This window comes from Colletes gigas, unplaced genomic scaffold, assembly GCF_013123115.1.
Source record: "Colletes gigas isolate AHSC1104 unplaced genomic scaffold, ASM1312311v1 Colletes_gigas_Sc00022, whole genome shotgun sequence".
Classification (NCBI taxonomy): domain Eukaryota; kingdom Metazoa; phylum Arthropoda; class Insecta; order Hymenoptera; family Colletidae; genus Colletes; species Colletes gigas.
In genome coordinates this window covers 178,138-202,218 of record NW_025106651.1, presented here as the reverse complement: position 1 = coordinate 202,218, position 24,081 = coordinate 178,138, and the positions used below count along the sequence as shown (strand labels likewise).

At 38.5% G+C, this 24,081-nt stretch overlaps 1 protein-coding gene across 1 annotated transcript in view; it reads right to left on the bottom strand.

Annotated features, from left to right (window-relative positions):
* LOC122401137 overlaps nucleotides 1–19,150 on the bottom strand; it is a 406,340-nt gene extending 387,190 nt beyond the window's left edge. Inside the window, exon 1 of the mRNA XM_043403093.1 lies at nucleotides 17,073–19,150. Coding sequence (XP_043259028.1) covers nucleotides 17,073–17,570 — 498 coding nt within the window. The 5' untranslated portion in view covers nucleotides 17,571–19,150. The remainder of the gene's footprint in view (nucleotides 1–17,072) is intronic.
* Nucleotides 19,151–24,081: the final 4,931 nt, after the last annotated feature.

Sequence of the window (24,081 nt, the reverse complement as noted above, 5' to 3'; positions counted from 1 at the left end):
AAAAACCAATGTTCCTAGCTCTCGCAATTGCGTATACCTCGCAGGGTTAATGTCAAGTGCTGCAATCTCCTGTTCTAATTAAGCGGAATAGCTTTCTAAATAAGCGTGGAAAATCTTAGCTATTTTCCGGAATAGATTTTCAATATTCATCGAGAAATCGACACGATTAGTTCGAATAAAAAAAGTAAACTCTATTTTGGCTATTTTTAATATTGCTCTCAATACCTATCGAGTGCTAATATTTCAGACTATTAAAAATGTCTAAAAAAATTGCGAATGAACACTCTGCGCAATCCTGCACGATGAATCGTTTACGCGAGGCGAGAAGAGCGAATCCACACAATGTCGATAATGTATCACAGACAACGGTTGATTATAAACGGCTCTTATTGTCGCCAGACCGCGGAATTGATCGCAGCTTCTCCCCGGAACAATTATAACCATACTCACAGGAAACTTCTAGTGTCGGTAACATTACATGAATACAGACTCTCGGCGGGCCAATAAACCCTGATCACGGACGAAATATCGCGGCGATAAAGCTTTTAGAAGACGAACGCGCCGGCGGGTGGATCGATCTGATCGTATTTTCCATCACGATCGATTGTCAATGTCCCTCCTCCTTTCCTTTCAACGGTAACGATGGCATTCTGGCGGTAAGCAAAGCCGACGCAATGGGTTTAGACTGTTGCAGGGACAAGAGACACGTTGCACCCCCGCCTTAACCATTAGCGTTGCAATTAAACATGTTTATTACCAGGCAACCGTAATACAACCCGGCGAGTCCTTAATGTTGCCTAGATAGCGCTGCATGCGTTGCGTGCCAACCCGCCGACCCGACAGGGGAATACTGTGCACGTTAATGCTTCTACTTAACTGCAGCTGCATGTATGAGCTGGGGAGGGAAAAATATCTCTGTACACCATGATTCAATTTCTTCGATGCTCAACGACCGATTCGTTCGCTTACGCAAACAGTGAGCGGCTATTTTTCTGCTTTCAACGAACGTGATTTGCTACTGACCATTTTCAAATAGCCACGACTTAGCAAAAAGACTCAAATTTATTTTATTTAATCCCATCGAGAGGGTTATAGAGGTGAGATTCTTTCCTATTTTCTAAATAGGATGGTAAATAGAATTAGAGAGGTGAGATTCTTTTCTATTTTCAAAAGAAATACTTTCTTTATCCTACAGGCGACTAGTTTTCTGTTTTTAACAAAGATAATTTATTACTGATTATTTTGAAATAGTCACAACTTAGGAGGAAGGCTCAAGTTTATTTTATTTAATCCTATCGAGGGGGGTGCATTTCAGAGAGGTGGATAGATTTTCTCTTCTTTTCTATTTTCTAAAGAAAAACTTTCACAACTCTACAAGCGATTAGTTTTCTATTTTTAACAGAGATGATTTGCTACTGATCATTTTCAAATTGCCACGACATAGGAGGGAGGTTCAAATTTATTTTATTTAATTCTATCAAGGGGATGCATATGAGAGAGGTGGATAGATTTTCTCCTCTTTTCTAAAGGAATACCTTCATTACACTATAGGCGACTAGTTTTCTGTCTTCAACAAAGGTAATTTGCTACTGATCATTATCAAATAGCCACAACTTAGAAAGAAGGCTCTTTACTTTATTTAATCCTATCCTTGCATATGAAAATATATATGAACAAAAATTATTCATCAAAACGAAACGATTTTCTTTTTTTAAAGGGACACTTTCGTCCATGTAAAAGATTAAAGAAAACCCTACCAAAGAACGATTGTAGTTCCATTACTTTAAACAAATACATGAAATTGACCATTCCGCAACTATTGTCGACGCGAATAGAAATTCAATTTCCCAATTCCAACGAGTGTAACGTTCGTTCCAGGACCTGAATTCATTGGATTTTTTTTGTGTGGTCATCTGAAACTGGAATCGGGCAAATTTTATTCGGAAATAGCGTTCGTTCGGTTTTAAAGTATCCGCGAATGGATTTCAATTTATGAACGTAACGCAAATGGAAGTTTACGAACGGGTCTGAAATTTTTCTTCGCTGTTTGCGAATACAATTCGCGCAACTCTGGAAGTGTCCATTAACAATGTTGAAATGCTCCGCCAGGGAAATGAACGAGGTTGCCAGTTGGCCACGGTAACACCTGGATAAGTCGAAAGGATAAGATCAATGATAAAACGTTTGCAGGCCTGCATGGAGGAGCAATGTGGTAATTTTGAACGCCCCTTGTAAAGATAAGCAGATAGTCTGCCAGAGCATAAAACTCGGTGTAATACGAAAAATAGGTCAAATAAAATATTACCAATAAATTGGCCAAGTCGAAAGAAGATGTCTTGAAACTGACGCTAAGTAGTTTTCAGGCAAGACTGTACCTAGATAAGAAACCGACGAAAATGGAGTCACGGGCGCTGTTCTCCCATTGCTCTGTCCCTAACCCTAATCTACTTTATTGCTCAAACCGGCTCGTGTTTAGCGCGTCCACAATTAACTCATAAACACAGTCGAAACACGTGTCCCTAGCTAAGATCGTTTCTAACAGTGATTACTTAATCCGTACCGAGTCACTGAATTTCAACGAACTTTCCTCGAGTTAGCGTCTGCAGGATCCGTCATCCCGATCAACAAACCGACCGATAGAAATATTCATCACCCGCTCGAACTATCAACATTTCCCATTAAAACTCGGTTCCGGAGCAACTAAGAACGCTCGAGAATAGAACAACTCTCATCAAGGAACAGTGATACTCGTAATGTTTGGCGAACTCGCGTTTCTACACTCGGAACTCTCTCTCTCGACTGAAACAAACAACACAGATTGACCCACACACACGGACACGTAACCCAAACCATCGCGAGTTATCGAACTCTAACACAACAATATACCTATTGCAGGAGACAAAAGAACCGGCCAATCGGATTACTGGATTGGGACTCGAATCCGTATTTTTCGCTTGCCGGGCGACTGCTTCGACCAATTAAACTATCCGTGCCATCAAGCCAATTCCTTCTTCTGTCCATTATTTTCTTTTAGCAATCGCGGAACACTTATTCTCTGACTTAGAAATGTTGTATAAAACATTGGTAAAATCGGATCAATTGCAAGAATCTATAATTAAAACTTCTGGAAGAGGTTCGAACAAATCCAAATTTGTCGATGAATATATTATGCGTTCCAGTTTTTAGCTGGCACGTGGAATATGAAGGAGTCGAACGTTAATTTCTAATCGGGTAAAATCCGTTCTGAATCGAGCTTCGAGCATCCGAGCAATTCCGGCATCCTGACCCGATAAAAATAACCTACCCCAGCATACGCTTATAGTTACCCGTAATCGAGCCCTCGAAACCTTGTCTTCGAAAAGTTTCAAGCCAGCAGTTGAATAGTCTGCCTTCGATTTCCACGAGCAGATTCGTATAAACCGAGAGAAGAGAGACAGATAGATGGAGGATTGGATAAACTGACGAAGAATGATATATCGTGAAATCCTCCGGCAGAAACATCCTCTCTACGCATTTGCGTTCCTAATCTAAGTAGACCATTACACGACTGCGAGATTTCGCTGCTATTCCCTGAAAATGCCAACTTGGACCGTCAGGAACGACTAATGACATTTTCGAACGAGGCATTACTAATTCTACCAGGCTGTGTACACATTAATTAACACGCAACGATCGACCTTGCTGCACTCTGAACTCGAACGATAGCAGAACATAAATTTTTATTTCGAGGAACGTTCCAACCGTGTGTCGCGCGAACCGATAAATACGTAATCGATGAAATACTCGTTTGTCAATCTTAGCGTAAGAACCTTTGTTCCTATTGATTAACTTATCATCTAGAAGCGACGCCAGGTCGACACGCTATAAATGGATTTTCATTATCTTCGCTGGCCAGGAAGTGTACGTGACGAAATAGTTTCCAATAATTTCGATAAAAGGTATCACCAGCGTCTTTTCTTTGTTCGTATCAATATAGACGTGTGCAATGGAATTGGAAAATTGGAAGGGTTTGTATAGAGAACGGATGCTCGAAAGCATCGGACGAATCTACGTTTGATTCGCCGCGATTCGTGCAAATACTTGCTTGTTTGTTTAAGTCGGACGATCAAGTGGTCCAAACGACACTCGGACGGAAACAAGGCTGCGTTGGAAATAAAATCGTCAAGATGGACATTGACCGCCTGTACGCTGAAGGGAAAAACAAACGGAGGGTAAAAGAGAGATTGGAAAAGGAGAGAAGGAACAAAGAGGGGTTCTTTCGTTCAGACTTTTACTCTCATCATGGATATTCAGATGGATTCTGTATCTCTGGCAAACGTATGCTCGATTTACACTTACGTGTATGTGTACGCACACCGTCGACCTGGCGTAATCCTATCCTCGTCTCCGTTCCCCCTGTGTCTCGCATCGGCCCACAGAATCCTTGTATGTGCACTACTTCACGGCTGGATTACCATAGGAACGCGCCAGAATGACAGCACAGATGTTAAACATTTTTCAGGGGCTCGCGCGAACCTTGTCTCGTTCTCATGAACCGGAATGAAAATGAGAGAATAACAATGAAAAGCGCACGGAGAGCGGTTGCAAATGATAAGACAGAGGGAAAAGTATTTTCAGTAACCCAGTTTTAGCGACTTGACTCGACCCTTCGTGCAAAAACGCCCTTAAATCACGGTGGAAGCAAAAACTGAGTTTTGTTCGAATACATTTCTTTACCAATTTTTATTCGTATTCGCACAAGAGAAAGTTGAAAATATCAAATAAAATGTGTTTGTGAGGCATTTCCTCATCAAGAACGATTTAACAAAAAAAGATTATTTAGATAGGAATTTATTGCGGAATAAAAGTGACACGAATAAAAGTTTACCTAGACAAAAAGTTTTCCGTTATATAAATGAAAATCACAGCGTTTGGCCATGTTTTTATCTCGATAGCTAATAATAAATGACGTTTTGTTCGCGTGATAAGAATAAATTCTTACCGTATAAAAGTTGCCAATGTTTTATTATAACGTTTCGCAGCGATGCAACTTAATTAACGTTTGTTTGATCGTATCCTTTCAGAGATATCGGAAAACGCTACGGTTCCTTTCGTTCGTGGAAAGAAAGGGAAAATGAGGAAAGGATGAGGGGAGTTGTGTACATATCAGCATCGCGAGGAGGAATCTTATCGTCGAAATGCTAAAAGAAACAGTCACTGAAGCAAGAAAGCGGAAGCAGAGAAAATAAGGAAGGATTATTAATGGCTCTTATTGTGAAAACCAAGAATCTTTTATTTGTGCAACGAATGGCTCTATCAAATATCCAAGATTTCTCTGATTACCTTCTTAAACCACATGTTGGATATAGAGGATGTCTAAAAAGAAACTGCCTAAATGTCTATATCGATCGTTACGATGCAGAAAATATCTCATATAAAATTTTAACCGTATTGGGTAACGTTACTGATTTTGACAGAAATGAATTTCAAGTTTAACCTTAATTTTAGAAATCACAGGCTATTTTAGCAGTAAGATTCGGTTCAGATTCTGTAATTGTACTCTATATCAATTCCATTAAGCGTTGATTTATTGATTACAAACGATACTTGGATTTGATAAATTGGATAAGCATACAAGACCCACAGTAATTGTCTGGAAGAGCTGCATGCGGCTAGCGAGCCGCGGTTTGGCCACCGTTGTTATATAGGATATACCAGATTATCTGATATCGGATTATTTTGAAATTATTTCTCACAGTTTTAGAAATTTAACAAAATGCTTCTTAAAACGGTCGAATAACTTTGTGGAGCATAGTACACGATAAAAGTATTTTCATTGTAGGAGATATTAAAGAGATATACATATTTCAACGTAATCCTCTTTATATTAAACTCTCATACACTGTAAACGATAAGAGGCAAATGAATGTCCTATTTCCTTAAATTTTTTTGTAGAATGTTATCTTGAATTAAGCTGCCGTTATAAGCCAATAGTTACGTAATCAAAGAGTTTTGAATTTAAGCCAAAATCACGTATTCGAAAAAGCGTTCGTATTCCGGGCAAATTCAATTCCGTTTACCGAAATATGTACTTGTAGCCGAGATTGGAACTCATTGTCGAACACAGACAAACCGTCTACGAAACGACAGCTTAACAGCGTCGATAAACACAACTATCTTCGATCAATTACGCAGTATTGTCGTCGAATAAAGTATAATGTTTGCCGTTCCACGCTTCCTCCGGCGTCCCGTACTCCTTCCGGAATAAGAGAATCTCATTCGCCGCGTTTGATATTTCACTGAAACGTGCTCGACCAGCCGACTGCAAGGTAGAACGAGTCGGGAAGGAAAGAAGAAGAGAACGAACGGTTCGGAAAGAACTGTGACGGGGGTAGGCTAAGGGATATCGATTGAACATTCGTTCAAATATTTAAACGCTATTACCGCCAGTCTGCGTACAGTTGTACCATACGAAGAACTTGGCCGCTGTACTACTCTCTCCTGAAATATCAGAAATCCACTTCATCAATCATTTGGTAATCATGATTGCAGGCGATAATTCAGCTGCACAATCATTCAATGTTCCTGCCATGAATACAAATTAAACAAAACACAACCCACGCAAAAGCATCGATAGCCAAACGAATAATGGACGATCTTTCATCCCAAAAACACTAGCCTAAAAATAAAGTTTTATCTTTCAATTTTTCAAATTTGAGACGAAAAGGAAATAAAATTTATTCTTACAACAGAATACTATTTGGCTGGCGCGTTTATCCGTTACAGATATTTTCAAACTCAAAAAATAATTTTAAATCTAAAAGTTGTATAATTACAAGGATACAATTCTATTTATGCAAACAGCAAATACAAATTTTAGATTCGCTTCTAAAATAACATTTACTCGCCTGGGTGCCTGTTTAAAAGAATCTATTAAATAATTCCAACCTATGAACGATTTTACGAACGAAACGTAAACGAAAGCTAGTTTTCGAACGAATACAAAAGTTCTAACCGCCGCGCCGTTTGAAAGCAAAATTTGCCCAACTGTGGCTCGTGAGCGTTCACCTGGATTTGTGCACTGATCGACTCAACGCGCATTACACGCGTCTGCAATAGCCAGAAGGTTAACCCCGAAACTGGTACACCTGTGTCCTGGGTACCCAAGAGAAATTATTTTTTTATACCGTAGAGAAATGGGTTATTGCACCGAGCTGACCCATTTGGTATTCTCTTAACTCCTAGTCGCATGTCAGCCCGTGTTGCTATTGTTTGCATAGTTCGTTTTATTTTTTCACAATAAAAGTGGGCCAGTTTCGTGAACCCAGGTGTACCGTTAGTACGACTCTTCTCTAATATAGTTACTTAGTTTCTTCATTCTGATTTATTATTTTGTCCTGCTGTTCTTTCGACAGCTAGACGCTGCTACTTAAGTCCCTGCAGTTTAATCCTGTAGCCATTTGTTTTCTTTCGGTAAACTCCTGGTCGAACAGAATGCTTCTTCAAATTTCGAAAGATTTATTTCGAGACTTTATATCAGTACTTCAAAAATTTAGGAATAATTTTCTCATAAAAAAAAGAGGAGAAAGAAAATAATTCATACTGCTGATAGATTAAAATTAAATTCATTATACCGTAGAGCTTAATGCATTATATTTATTATTAATGCTTTTAATACGCGTTAAAATAAACTGTGCATCGCGCAAGAATTACTGTGTAATCGTGTTAAATGTTGTGGAGTTCGAAATTTTATGATATTATAAAATGTATTTTATGTACATAAACAATTTTCAAACTTTAAAATTCAATTTTGAAGTACTGTTGAGGGATTTTCGCGTTAATGTTTTTCCTATTAATTTTTAAAAATATTACGTACTTTTAACTATCATTGGTCTTCCCTATTTTCATCGTGCATGGACAAAATTTATTTATCCACCAACTTAACATTTTTCAGGACATGCACAGGGTGTATCAAAGGAAAGCAAATATTTCTGCCAGAGCAATATGAACAGAAGGATAACTCAGAAAAGCATTTTTAAAACTAAAAGGAACGAGTCCAAATGCCACGTTCAAAGAGTATGGAATATCAAAAAAGACTCTGTTAAGAAGATCCAGATCAGGTGATACAGTAAAGCATGGTTTATTGTCGGCGCTTGGTTTTGGAAAGCGAAATATAAGCAAAAGAAAGTTATCGACGTGAAAGAATAAACAGCAAAAAGTTATAGAAGACTGCGAAAGAGACGACTGCAACCAGCAAAGAATGGAAGCATAAAAAGCGAGACGAAGAAAGGTGAATCTGTGAGAAGAATAAAAGATCAAACCAAAAGAAACGTCGATCGAGAGTGATGAAAATTCTGATGGTTATTGTACCGAGTAGTGTAATTCAACCAGGTCTAGAGTGGATTGAATTTCTAGACGGGATTGCCACAAATGACTCCATAAAACATATACCATCCTCCGTCGTGTAAACAATAAAAGGCAGAAGAGGGCAAAAATGAAATAAGCGAATCTGTCCACAATTCGAAGGTCTTACAAGTTCTCCATTTTTTCAAACTTCTTTAACACGAATAACCGTACTTGTCTCTCTCATTTTATTAAAAACTTTCAGAATGACCAAATATTTAATAGAGCGTGTGATACGACCGGATGGAACCCCCCTGTGGGATCTTTCAGGGGTTAAGTGTAACGATCACGGGTTAACAACGTTGATCTTCGCGTCGGTAAGAATTGAAACTCATCGCGGAGCGGTATCGAGGCGTTGAAACCATATTATACGTTCCAAGGTCAACCTGCTCCTCAAGAGGAAGACTCGATTACGTCTCCCCGTAGCCTAGTGTGCGGCTGCTCGAGTTCTCCGAAGCGAAATTTTCTTTAAATGTTTCGCGTACCCGATGCAATATTCACGACGTGTTTACTGGTTGCACCATAAACGAGCAACTGAACAAATAAATAGGCGCATAGTGGTGCTGATTGTATCGCGGGTACCGTAATTGGCTACGTGGTCCCTATGCTTGGAATGTTGATTGGTCGGATACGCGACCGAGGCGCCCTACAAATCGGACCTTCCGGATTGAACCAATAAATACGAAAGTATGCGTCCAAGCCGGAGGTGGTAAGTATCATTTTGACGAAGATCGATGCATTCGCGAGCTTGGGATCTACCACGCGCGCGCACACACGCCCGAAAACGCGTGTATCGCGCGCGGAGGGATAAAAAGGAGCAAGTGACGACCGGACCACCGTGCTCTGAGAGAGAACGGCTACTTTTATTACCTTTTTCTTGCGCCGCGGTCATTTGCGTGCAAGTGTGCGTGAGCACCAAGAACGAGACTAATACACGCGGGCTTTCTTAATACCTTGAAAAATACACGCAGCCCACGATGATCGGTCGTTATTAAATTCAACCGAATCACTTGGATCGTAGATTAACTAATCAACATCAAATTGTACAACTATTTATTTTAATTTCCAATCCCTCCCATCTGCCACTTTCAATACCAATTATTTTCAATTTTTTAATATTTGTTGGTACTACTTACGTATAATTTTAATAAACTGAGTTATAACCTGAATATATTTGAAGTGTTATTATAGTAAAGTATTTTGGAAATTGTATTGTACAACTTAGAAGGTAGCTACTTTATTATGATCATTTATCGTTATTTCCCCTATTTGGCTACAAACCATTTTTTCGAATCGTACAACTATGTATTTTAATTTCCAATCCCTCCCATTTGCCACTTCGAATACCGATCACTTTGAATTTTTAAATATTTTTTGGTAATATTTACGAATTTTTAAACTATGTTATAACCTGAATATATATTTGGAGCGTTATTATAGTAAAGTATTTTGGAAATTGTATTGTACAACTTAGAAGGTAGCTACTTTATTATGATCATTTATCATTATTTCCCCTATTTGGCTGCAAGCCATTTTTTCGAATAAAAAGTACGAAAATATAGGTCGAACCTTTTAAATTATTTTTACACAATATCGAATACATATTTGCAATTTAAACGTGGTGTATTAAACTTTGGGAAACGCACTTAAGGATTAATATTCGATTATAGTAAATCCCCTGCGCACATTACATCTGAAATTGACAATTTATTCTAGTACCAAATGATATATAAACAAACACTTTTAATTACTTGATAAAAGAATTGCGTCATTGAATAATATAATATTTAAAGTACAAACTGTTGACTGGAACATATTCGTCATTTTAAAACGTAAGATTTTACGAACAATGTGCAGACAATTTTATTTAAGAAAGTCTGTAATTTGTCGACGATATCGAAGCTGGCATTCCATCTGTGATATTGAAACGGTAGCTGAATCCGGCAAAATTACACAGTATATCAATTTATATGGTAATATGAAGTTAATGAAAGATAGATATAATATATTTAAGCGTATCTTCTACACTCGAAATTTTACTTCACATAAACGAAATACGTTTCCGCGTACAAATTAATTTGTGCAAATAAAGATCAGGGAAATTGATTTAGTGCCTAAAACCAACGGAAAGTATTCGTACGCGTGCGTGTCCAAAATTGGATTATGCGATATATAGTTATAATATTCATCGCGATCCAATAATTATTTGATAGATTTTAAAAGGATTACTTGAAGCAGGCGTTTGTAACGTGAATGGGGTGGCTCGCGAATATACCTACCGGCATATTAAATAATTCCCGGAATATGTTAAAAACATAATAACGTAACAATACATCAACTTGAAGAGGGAAATAACAGAAAGTAATTAATTCCATGGGATGCATAAATTCCACGACTATCCTTTAAAAGGAATATACGCTGAAAAATTATATCATATTCATATTTTGACGAATATTGCAAATGTTAAAAATTTGATTCGAATTCGCTTTTCAAGAAGGAAAGAGATTCTAATGATATAAATACAATGTACATTTATCTGATTTATCAAATATTATGAATACTCTTTAGCCATTTCAAACGTCCGAATTTAATTCATCGGTCGTGTCTGGTAAATTAAAGCCAAAACATTTATGAGAAATGAGGATAATGGCTTTTCTGGTGGACGGTGACGCATACGATTTTTTATTCTTATAAAGTTTCGACCTTATTTGCAGCCCAAAAACAATATTCACAAAAGCTCCACCAAAATTATACTTCTCTCACCACTCTAACGTCGATTCTAAAATTAATTACTCCAGGCAATCTCAAAAATTAAAACACGAATCGCTAATAACTCTCACATTACTCACATTATTTTCCCAAATATTTCCACTCACAATTCAATTTTAAACTCTTCTCGATTGTTTGGATTATATTTAAATAGAAAAAATTTAATCACATTTATCAGATCAATTATTTTAAACCTTATTCAATTTACGAAAGCTTTTTCTCCCTTCAATTCTTTTTTGTACGCCCCATTGCGTATTAAAACAGCTCCGTCTGAAGATAACGCGAATCTGCAGATAATCGCCCTTAACCGGCTAATTCCTAGATTTTCCCGCGTTTTAATTTGCACTTTCGCCAACTGGTTTATCGATCAGCAATGTTCAGGAGCTTCGCGAGTTATACGAGATGGCGATTTCAATAATAGCCCGGTGTTAAATACTGTTTTTCATAGGCGCAAAACGTTTGAATTCTTCGATGCACCTTCGATAAGTTCGACGTTAATCATCGCGCGACGGTGTTTAATCGGAATTAAAATTTCAAGACTCATAACGAAACGTAACGCGCGTGTTCGCAAATTTCCCGATCCCTGGAACCAATCGTAATTCCCGCGTAATTTACAGTCGCCGCTAGAGCTGGCCCTTTATCATTCAAATTCGACGCCCGTCGCGATTTGTATAAGCGCCACCTTCGCCAATAAGCTAAGCACCCGCGACAATAAACCGGTGAAATAAGAGCCACGACGTAAACGCGGGGTCGTAACGTCGCGACGCGAATGTAAATAACAGCTTGACTTATCCCCCGTGATAAAACTACCCAAAGGCTCCTCGATATAAGTCGTCTATCTATCCATCTGCATTCGGCTCGACGCTCGCTAATTAACGCACGCTGGATACGGGAAAGGTGTCGCCGCGTTGTGTGAATCACTAGCGACGACACTGAACTTTGCAGTTGTTTCCAAGTCGATGAAACAACCGACCAGGCTTACAATCGCGACAACGACACGACAACGTAAACCTAGTCCAGTGTTTCTCAAACTTTGCCCTCCCTGCTCCTAGGGAACTTTTTAGCGAACGCCAGAAAATAGAGATTTATTAAACAAAAATATTTCTGTGTTATTATCGTATATAAATGTACGCGGCAATGGGAAATTCAAAGTAAATAATTAGAACGAGTTTCGAAAATATTTAAAATAACATTTCTGCTCCAATTTTAGTAATGAGGAACACGATCTTCGAAGATTAATAATTTTCATTTGTGACTATTAATTTTCTTAACGATTAGAAGTCGAAAACAAGTACGTTGCCCAAATGACGCTGCTTTTAACGGAAAATGCAGAAAGTAGGGGGTACTGCTGTTTTTGCAGGTTTTTGTAAGGATGCAGCGTAAAGTAAATTAAGAGATAATTATGCAAAGTTATGTGAGCGAATAAACTGCGCAAGAAAACAATTTTAACGGATCTCTAGGAATGCACGTAAAAATTCTAGATTTCTCATACGTTAACTATTCAGTGGAAAATGCGGAGAGAATATGTTGCGTATGAGATTCTGTTTTTAGAGAAAGGCAATATCAAAAATTCTGAAAATACACGGCCACTTGAATATGGTCACGTTTGGCATACCTAAAATTTTCAATACTTTCCTCGATACCGAAGCCACGTTCGAAAGAAATTCATTTAACGTTTCGAAACGATCAGCACGATAATTTTAATAACCCAATAAGTAGCTTCTTAAAATATAATTTAATTACATTTACTAATCGTAGCAATTGATAATAACTCCTGAAATATTTCGACTAGAGCGTTCTGTACGATTAATTTATAATTTTAAAACGAAATTGTGTACAGAGATGCTGAAAATTAAACGTTATCTCAGTTAAGAAAAGTCATGGCCGAATCGTGAAAATAAACGAGTATTTTAGAGCACTGGTATATATTTCCCTCGTTCGAAAGCGTAGCTCCTTAACGAAATTCTCGTTAATTATATCATAGCGTTTGATAAGATATACATAAAATATGTGATTTCGCACCGCGGTTTGTCTTATCTTGAGCGTTGGTTAATGTAACGAAATAATGAATCACAGGATTACCAGCGTTCTCGGGGCGTGTCTCGCGACGCTTACAAGTTTTCTGCATTATATCTTCAGTTCTGAAGAACCTCTAACTCGAATAGTTGTTCCAAAATCTAATAATTCGGTTCGCAGCCCAATCTTAATATTTGCAAGTGGACATAAACGGTGCTAGTTATACAGACATTCCATCGAAAAATAATCCATTTGATAAACTAAACTTTTCTAACGGACTTTTAATATTCATGTACCGTATTCTAACTCGAAATATACATCATCGATTGAGTTTTGTACGTAACACTCATGAAAATAAATATTTACTTTGTACCTATTATTCGATAATAACGAATGGACGAACATAGATATTTAATAAACTGACTTCCGCGTGAAATTTCACAATACTTCAACCATGGTCGTTCTCCTTGAAGATGTTTCTCACAAGATTGCCCTACATTTTGAAACTAAAGTAGAGCAATTTAAAATTTCCTCTGCTGAAAGAGCTTTAAACTTTAATAAATCAAATAAGCTTTGATATAGCTGAACGCGATAAATAACACTAAACACTTCAGAATTTTTAACTCTTTATCTGAATATTTTCTGCTTTACGTTGAATAAAAAATATTTAATACGTTTAAATAAATTAAATCTCAACGAAGCTTATTTTGCCACTAAACTGTGACGCTAAAACGAATTCCTTGAATAGAATTTTGTTATATCACTATCACGGGATTTCGCATCGTATAATCTAATATTTAATAATATTGCTATCATAAAGATGCAATTTACGACCGTATGGACAGATTTCTCTCACATCGTAAACATCACTCAGCGACATTCTTTATAGCTCCTTCCAGTACATAAAAATAATCTAGTTTTCTACAAGATGTAATTTTCACCTTATGAACTCCTATACCTGTCGTTTAAAATATGAAGAATAATCCACTAAAAAGTATATACTCTCATATATAACTTGATCTGTTTTCGATTTCACAAATATTAATTAATACATCCAAAAATATTAAAAATATTGTTCCTGCAATCTCGTATACTTTACACGTTCTGAATGTAAAAATTATTGGAATTAAGAATTATATTTATTACTTTCGAATATACTGTTGTTTACGAGAGACATATATATTAATTTGAAACTTGATATTTAGGACAAATTCGTTGCCTATTTTTTAAATGACTAACGAACGAAATTGAATAAAGAAAAATGGTTCGTGAACTGTCGTAGAATGTTATAAGGAATATTGGTATTAATTGCAAAAGTAATCAATTTAACCTGTTTCGCAGTTATCGTGTACACAGTTTTATGAAAACAGTGTTTCGAGAAAACGCATTTAAAATCCCATAATGTAATATCCGATCGTGTGTACCGCTGGCGCTAACAGGCTATAACTTGTTTAAAATACGAACTTCGATATGGGACCACTTTCATGCTATTTTCAACACTTCAAACTACGAACTAATGGAAAAAAATATATAAACTTTTAAATTTGCATGCTCCAATATCATCAGAAAAGAGTGTCTAACATGGAATTAAATTTGTTTAATTTTCTCATTGCGAATAGAATATTAGAATAATGAAATAATATCCATAAAATAAGCAACGATAGTCGAAAATTCCATGGTTACTAACGGTTCATCTACTATTGTTATTTTAAAAATACATTTTGATTAAATCCATTGAATAGTTTTATACAAATTTCGAAAACGAAAATTCGCAGTTGATGAAAAAAAATTCAATATTTTCGTTGCACTATCGATTCTAGAACAAAGACGTGAAATTCTTTCATCCCTTTGATCGAGACTAACTTTGGAGCGAAAGCAAAGTTAATCAATCTATCGAACGTTCCCATACAAAGCCATTTCGAAACAGCTAATCATAGGCTAATAATGTTGGATTTGTTTCGATTCATCATGCCCTACATTTGACTCCAATTTCATTCAAAAAGACCTCGTCTCGTTCGTATCCACCCCTTGTAATCTAGATTTCCAATATTTTGTTGTATCCACGCTTGGGAACCAGACTCGTCCCAGTTTCGACAAATCTCCCCGCAAATGAAAACGACGAAAGCATACCGGTAGACATAATCCAACAAATCGCTTCTCTGTACCAACGGAAACACCGAATTAACAAGATGTCGTACAAATTAACAAGATACACGAGATATTTCGACGAATAATAAACGTCCGGCGGAATTTCGCGTCGTTCATCTTGCGTCGCTACTCTCGCGCAATCTTCTTCTTATAAAATGTTTTTTTTTTATTTCCGAAGCTCCTTAGAAAGATACACTCCGGGGGAAAAAGATAGCACATCTTACATTTTTTATAGTTTTGTATTAAAAACTGGTTGAAATACACATTTTATGTTACTACTAGTCTTGGACATGTCTGTACGTACAGCGTGCTGAATATCATCAACAAAACGTAAATATTGTGGTACGCAAGTGGGACAAAATGATAGCACGAGCACAAAATCTACGTTTCCCTTTTGTATATGAGCTACGGAATAACAAACGTCGAACGTGAATTATAATTATTAAAGTGTGTAATAACACTCTGTAATTAATTTTGGTTAAAAGAGGCAATATATTAATAAAAATGGGCCGAGGAAAGAAACTCAGTGCTAGTGAAATACAGACCATACTGAAATTGAAGGATAAGCAGTATTCAGTAGCCCAAATATCAAAAGTTACAAACAGAAGTCGCAAAGTGATTATGAATTTATTAAAAGATCCAGAAAATTATGGGAAAAAAAGAAATTCCGGGCGTCCGGAAAGCTTATCTGCTCGCCATAAACGGGCAATACTAAGGGCGGCATCAAATTCAAAGATGACTGCAAGACAAATTGCGCAGTGTTGGTATAGATATTAACGTGAAGAATGTGAGACGCATTTTAATGGGGGAAAAATACAACGCGTACATTAATCACATGTTTGAAAAGAGGTTTAGGAAATTCTAAATTCGTGTTTTCTTTTAGACATCTTCACCACTAATTCCTACACTCGAGTAAACGAAAAAAATAGAATGCATAACATAATTATATACAGGGTATTCAGCCACCCCTGGGAAAAATTTTAATGGGAGATTCTAGAGGCCAAAATAAGACGAAAATCAAGGATACTAATTTGCTGATTGAGGCTCCGTTAAAGAGTTATTAACGTTTAAAGTGACGTCCGTATTGAATTTTTTTCTCGAAAATGCGCAGGATTTCGGGGCTATGTTTATTCACCAAAAACGATTGTAATTCACCCCTGCAACCGAAAATAATTTTTCCAGAATGATTTCAAATTTTTTAATTTTGTTGAAAAATTTCACACCTTCTCGAATTGTTATCTAGAAAATGGGTAGGATTTCGAAGGTATGTCTATTCACCAAAAATGATTGTAACTGACCCCTGCAATTGAAAATAATTTTTTTAGAACAATTTGAAAAAATGTTGTTTTCGCCGAAAGATTTTAACAATACACCCCGTCGATTTTTCTTAAAAATTCGTGCTTGCCGTTATTAACTCTAAAAGAGGTGCAAAAAAATACTAAATACAAAATATCGTTCATAAATTTGTTAATATTTTAAGTTTTTATGTGCTATTATTTTGTCTCGCTACATTTTAGCAAAAGTACAATTCTTTAAAGTTAGATGGACAGTTCAATTTGATTTTACTTATACCTGTTAATAAACCTATTCTGAAATAATGTTCAGGGAGAAATTTCAGTTGCAATGTAAAAATAAAATTATGGGAATTTTAATCTGCGCTATCTTTTTGTCCCGGAGTGTAAATGACCGGTTCCTCTTAAACGTACCGCGCAGGTACGAGCAAAATTACGAATAAACAAAGACAGGTCTGGACTCACCGGTGTTGTGTACGGTTGACAGGCCAGCCTGATGCCGTCGTGTCTCAGCCTCTCCTGCAGCAACATCCTGAGCTGCATCCTCGGGATTCTGACGAGCTCCGCCTTTCCCTCCTCGTACTCGTCCGCGAACTTTGTTAATTCCTGACCACCGCTGGAGGAGCTGGCGGTCGGCGAGGCCCTCTGCGCCTCTTTATCACTGGGTGGTCTCTCGGAGGACGTCCTCGAGGACTTGGAGCTGACGTTGTCGCACAGACAGTCGTTGCTCTCCTCCAGCGTAAAGTAAACGCTAGCTGCGCCTTCCTCGCGCAGTGTCTTGACCGATTGCAACAACCGGGCGCGATGGGTCTGATTGAACACCCCGATCGCGTCGAGATCGGGATCCCCGATCTGTTTGCAGATCTCAAGGTCGTCGTAGCCATTGTCGATGAACGACTCGGAATACTGGCCGAGGTGAAGCGAACGCAGCCACTCGACCACGATGTTGCTGGCCATGGTCATGTCTGTCGGTGTTCGGGGACCGCGAGGGCCTCGAGGTACACACCCTTTCCTTACGTTCAGCGTGTTCGACTCCGTTTTTTTTTTTTTTTTTTAAATCGCCCCCTCTGTCGTGCTCTTTAACCCCTTACGCGCTATATCCCGATGCTGCGCGCCGCGACATCCTCGAATCGACGTCCGTTCGCGATTACGACGATCGAATCACATACATACGATATTCGGTATAGAATCGATCGAGGGTTTTTCTTTTTCTTTCTTGTAACGGGCGGCACCTCGATTAACGGCTCCTCCGAGAATACCGATAGACGATTGGAGGGTCGCTAGTCACGTTCGATCTTCGACTCTAGCTCATTACGAGGCGAGGACGGTCGAACTGGCCCAATGTGTCGATACGATCTTCCGGGGGGCGCTTCCGTGCCCAGGCCACTCCGGTTCACTGGAACTCGACGCGCAGGTAGGAATTAAACGAAGAAACGCGGTTAATCGTACTCCGTGTCCCTGTCTCGATCTATTTCACGAAGCACCGCGAGGGTCGAACGAGCAGAGACCGACGCGGGGGAGGAGGCCAATCATTCGAAACGCGATCGAAACTACTGCTCGTACACGTGTCTCGATAAACGTACGCGAATCGTCGGTCCGGGCCAGAGGGGTCGCGAATTAGAAACACCGACGGGGGCTTTTAAAACACGGCAACGTGCTCGTTCGCCCGCACGCGCGACGAGAAATCAATCTTTTTTTCTCGTTTTTTTTTTGTTCCGTATCCCCGAACACTCGTCGCTTCGTTGTCCTTGCTTTTTACGCGTAAAAATTTTTCAAGGGTCGACGCACCGGTCCGAGACAAAGAGACGCGAAGAGGTTATACGCGCGATTTTCTTTTCGAGTCTTGTTTAATGATCCCACGTAAATACGAAACGGTTCGCGAAGTTAGGTTTTATCCTCTGTCGTTATTATGATTCTGATGTCTTGTCGTGTTTTTTCCTCCGTGACCTTGGGGATTCCTGTCGCACGACTACGATCAGCTCCGTTTCGACACCGTTACCATCGACGTTGAATCTCATCTGCTCCGTTCGGCAATACTGCCGGCGAACAATTTTCACTGTTCCCGGCACACCGGAACGAACAACCTGTAAACCGACGACGCACAAAACTCACCGAAATTACCCCGTGCCCCGCGCCACACGCGATAGGCCAACGTCAGAATCCGTCTTCCACGAGTTTTTCGATCGCACGGAGGACCGTTGCGCGCGCGAATGACAGAAAAAAACGAGCAGAACCGCAGACAGAAGCAACGGCCCGGATCGTTCGTGCCGGCAATGAAAGCGTAACCTTGAAAACCCCCCAAAAGAGCAAAGACCAACACGGTAGGGAGAGCACGCGGTCCGACCGAAACGATGAGCCTGGTTTTTCGTACTTTGATCGCGCGTGGACGTTTCTTTCACTGCTCAATGACCATGCCCGCGACGACAATCTCTTTAATAACGGCTTCACTGAACTCACATCGCCCGTAATCACAGCAAACAAAGCGTCATTCGTGCTCGATGCGATTACGCGAAACACGGCACTTCAACACAACACGACCGCGACGCGGCACACGGCTCGACTGACACGAGATCTTCGCCAGAGGGAGCTCCACTCGTCTTCTCTTCGTTCCGTTCCCCCACCACCGGCCCGATCGGCATTCCCCACCACAGACTCGTTTCTCCCCACCACTGCGGGAGCTACTTGGTCCAGCGAGATCCTGTTGATGCACTCCTACGCCAGGATGCAACAGCCGTGTCCTTCGTCCTCTCCTTCTTTGCCTCTTTCTCGTTTACGTATCTCATTCCCTCTCTCTCTCGTTCTCGTCTTTACTTTATCTCTCGTGTCCTTTTTCACGAGTTCGACAGCGAGTAGATTACGCTGTTTGCAAAACGGTAGAGCTGTTTTCGTGCAAGCAAGACGTTCCTCCCTGTATGTATTACCGAAATTAGGTACTCTGGTTTAGGGAAATTATCTAACGCGTTGGAATCAAACGTCGCGTTACAAATTGTTGTACAATATGGAAAATTATGAATTAGAATGGAAATGTACATAACTTCTGTTTACTAGCAAGGTAAATAGCCCAACTACGAAGTCAAAAATTTGTGAGTATTATATTCACGATATGAAATTGTACAAAACAGAGCAAAACGACAATTTCATCTTTAAATCGTTGTTATTTGAATATTATTATAAGAAATTTCAAAAGCAATAATTTTAAGTGAAGCTGTCACAGTAAAATTTCCAAACTGTATTTATTTAGACACTCCGGTCTCTATATGCACTTCTACGGAGAGTACTATAAATTGAAACCTATTGAATCTTCCATGATCTCATTTACACTACGATACTATAACGCGTGAAATATTTACCCTCGCCCTTGAGTTTCTCGAAAAAACAAGAATATTGCAATATTAATTTCCAATTTCGCCACGGCTGGTCATATACCTGTGTACGATAAAAAGAAGTTAATACATAATCAAGAGGGCACCCCACCAGAACTAATAAACCGTCGAATAAAGGCGGGAGTTATTTTCTCGTTTGTATAACTCCCTATACGGGTAAAAGAAATGCGATTGTTTGAATTTAACGAGCCTGGTGAACAGATAGAGCGGTAAGTTGATTTCAAGTAGCGATGTTCGTGACGTGCACACACCCAGAACGCATTACGCTGGGTTGAAGGAGAGTTAGTATCGATGACTATCTACGAGCATCGCAATCGGGGTCTTTGGTAGAGTCGTGGCATTTATAAATGAACGCCCAACACAACTAGTCTAAGGCTTACGACTCACTAGAGCAATAATCTCTAACGCCCGGCCGCTCAAATGGCTCGCACAATGATTGCGCGCTATTATATTACGTTTAAACGAAATTAAATTGCGTCGAGCAGTGAATGCGTCAGAAGAAATCCATTGTTCATTTTTAAGGTTTTACATCCGGATGTCCTGCAGCACTGATACTGTTGATGGAATAGTGTATTCTCCAAAACTGTCTCGCCCATGAATTACCTGCAATCAAGATTGTACTATTGGAAATGCAAGATGGAACAAAACAGTCTCTCTGCTTAATTAATCAGTAGCAAAGAGTTATAATACCTAATAGTAATCAAAATGTCACTGTTTATAAATAATGAAGAAGCAATATGGTAATGGTTTTAAAACACGCCAAATTGAAATCAAATTGATATTAACATTTCATTTCTTTTCTTTCCGAGATTATTTTCGTGTAATTCGCGAAAGACATTAAAGCAGATAATGAGATATTAAATTATTAAAGATACTTTATATAGAATTCCTTCTGACATCTGCTAGAACGTTATTAACCAAGAAGGGAATTACCAAAATAGACATTAAGATAAAGCACTTCACTTAAAAATTGATACGAAGACATAATTGATTTTAACTATTTCTGATGCACGAGGTTATCATAATAGAACATTTGGAATAATTTGTTAATATAACGGAAGTTATTGTTAACAAAGAAATTCCTTTATTCGTTCCAATAAATTTTTATCCGCGTTTGAGTAAAAATTTCATTCTAATAAATTATCTTCGAGATTGTCAATGAAGCTAATTTAAAAATCTCTCAGAAAATAATAGATCACTGTTTTCTGAACAATCGAGATAATTGGCTGTTCCCTTTAAAATGACCTACCCAGCGTATTCATAAGATCACGATCATGCGACAACTGGCAATGCTAGACACGCAGAACTTTTCTACCATTATCGTCGGTATTTATGTGAGTAAAGGTGGAATTAATTGAATGATCCACACGGACGTCCTGTGACGCCAAAGCAGGGAATGACAAGTAGCTCTCAATAACGTGATATGACATCGCGTGCCATGGACACGAAGGACCCCTCAACGCAACCCTCGCTATTTCCTCGCTTTGGTCGAGTAATTTGCTTTTGGGCCGGAGATGAGATCGAAAGACGAGTCACCTGCCAATATATTAACTCGTTTCCGCAATACGGAAAATTATTACGAGGCAGACAATGGATTTCCTCCGTGTGACACCTTCGATATGCATGCTTACTCAATCATATTGTCAACTAATCTGTCAGATTTTAATCTCGATTTGAGAACAGTATGCGTGTGAAACCTGCACACGGTTAGTTTCGTGCTCCGAAAATATTTCGCGTATTAAATAGTCAAAGGTTAAACGATTCTTAAAGATATCATTAATATCGAATGCACTTTCCTCCAGAAAATTTGAATAATCAGTATCATTCCTGTGATTATCGACTAAAATTGGAAATATAAAGGGGCCAATAATTACGGGCAATTTTAATCCAAATGCGTTTCGTTTAATTACACGAATGAATTGATAGATAGAAAATTTGATAATTCGAACGCTTTGCGGAAAATTCTAAAGCTGAATAGCACACGTTTTATTTAAAGGAAATAAATTTAATATGTATTAAATATCTTTCTTCCCTGGTGAATAATTTTAACCTGTTTTAGAACGGCTTTAAGCGAACCGAAGCTATTATGAAGTCAGATAAAATTTTGAAATATACGAGAAACAAATTTGGTGGCTCTTTCCATAGAGATCGACAAACCAGTATCAATATTTTATCGATGTAAAAACATCAAACTTTTAACCAGCAACAAGTCGAAAAAGTTTGAGATACGACTAATTAAAAAAGCACGTTTTCTCCTCCTGTCTTTCTCAAAAATTCCAAAGTGTTGTGAAACTTTTGACATACCTAATATTAAAAGCAGGAACTGTTTTCAAATTTATTTTTAAATAACTCTCATTCTATACATTGTTGGTGTAAAGGCAACGATGAATACCTCACGTAGGCCTTTTCTGTCGGCCATTCTTACTGGACGTTCGACTACCGAGTAACCGAATGAATAGAACATCTTACAGATGGGAATTAACTGCCGAGTTATACGAAAGCGAGTAGAGAATGTTGCGTTTAGCGACGCTGCGATATGACGATCGTAAATCACGAGTTCGCGGGTCAACATAAAACTTACCCGAATAGCTAACAGCTGAAGCATAAGCCAGTGGCCGCTTACAAAAAGCTGATGGCCGCCGCTGGACAAGCGTTATGCGCGTATATCATCCGCGTTAACTGCCGATATAAAGTCCAAGCAAAAATTTAGATGCACCCGTCCACCGTCCCGGCTGTTTGGCCTCGCCATATTCCCGACAATGTAACTTAATGACGAGGCGGTCAGTGTATTTCAACGGTGCGATTATTAATCTCAGACGAAACGTTTTCATTTCGTGTCATTAACGCGTCGCACAGTCTGTTGTTCCGGTGTGTGTCTACTGTCGTGACGATTATTCATTTTCGTTACGCTACATTACGCATTACAACATAGATCGTCACGGATGTCTACGAAATACAGACTACGAATAAGCTCTTCCTATATTAATTACTTAAAATTCACGATCGATTTTTATTGGATCGACTAGCAATTTTTATGCACGATAATAGGAAATAATTGATTTGGTTCGTTACGAGGGAGGATCAGGAATATATCTTTGAACACTCTTTTGGACGATTTGAAATGTATAATTATTTATTTATAGAAATGTACTGTAAATATACTTCTTTGATATTTCGTATATTTTCAGGGGGTAATAGATATTCATTTATTTTAATATGGATCTTGACACACCACGGTATGCCAGATTTGTCTAATTCTGTCATGCAAAAGATTCTTGATCTGCTATCATTGGCCCAAAGCATTCGACTCGCAAATCGAATCGGGAATTTCTATGCAGTCAGAAAATCAATATTCCGAAGAGGCCAGCCCAGTCCACAGACGTAAATCTCATAGAACATTTATGGTATTACATAAAACTATCGTTGGTTTTACGATCGCCCGCTAACAAAAATAAATTACAGTTCAAGAAATCACGAAACTGTGGCTTCGAGTATTAATAGACTACTGTTACTTAAATCCCGCTCTTTTATTAAAAATAAAACGGCAAACCGACAAAGGCCGCATCGATTCTGTTTCGCAAAAAGAGCGGGCGAAAGTACTTAATTCTCGAAACAAACGCGTAATCCTGAGGAAAATGAAAACTGATCCTCAAGTTGGGGCTCCAAGTTTGACCAGTGAGTTGTTTGAAGAACCGGGGAAAGAAGTACATCCTCAGACAATTCGGCGTGCAATCAAGGATAATGGATACTGTGGACGAGTTGCTCGCAAAAAGCTCTACATTAACGAGACAAACAGAAAGAAGCGTCTGAACTTTGCCAAAGACTACATTCGCAAAAACAAAACACGGCTGATCGATGCTATATTTGCTAATAGGAGCAAACATATTATTTTCGAGTCTAATCGAATTACGTGACGAATGATAAATGATGAACTAAACACAACGAATACTGGACTAATTTTTAAAAATTCAGATACAAATCACAAAACAACCAAATGTGTTTTTTTCTTTGTGTACTATTACCGAAATAAAAATGTGCCAATTTAAAAATAACAAGATTACAAAACTCTGTCCTACAAAAACTATCCTATA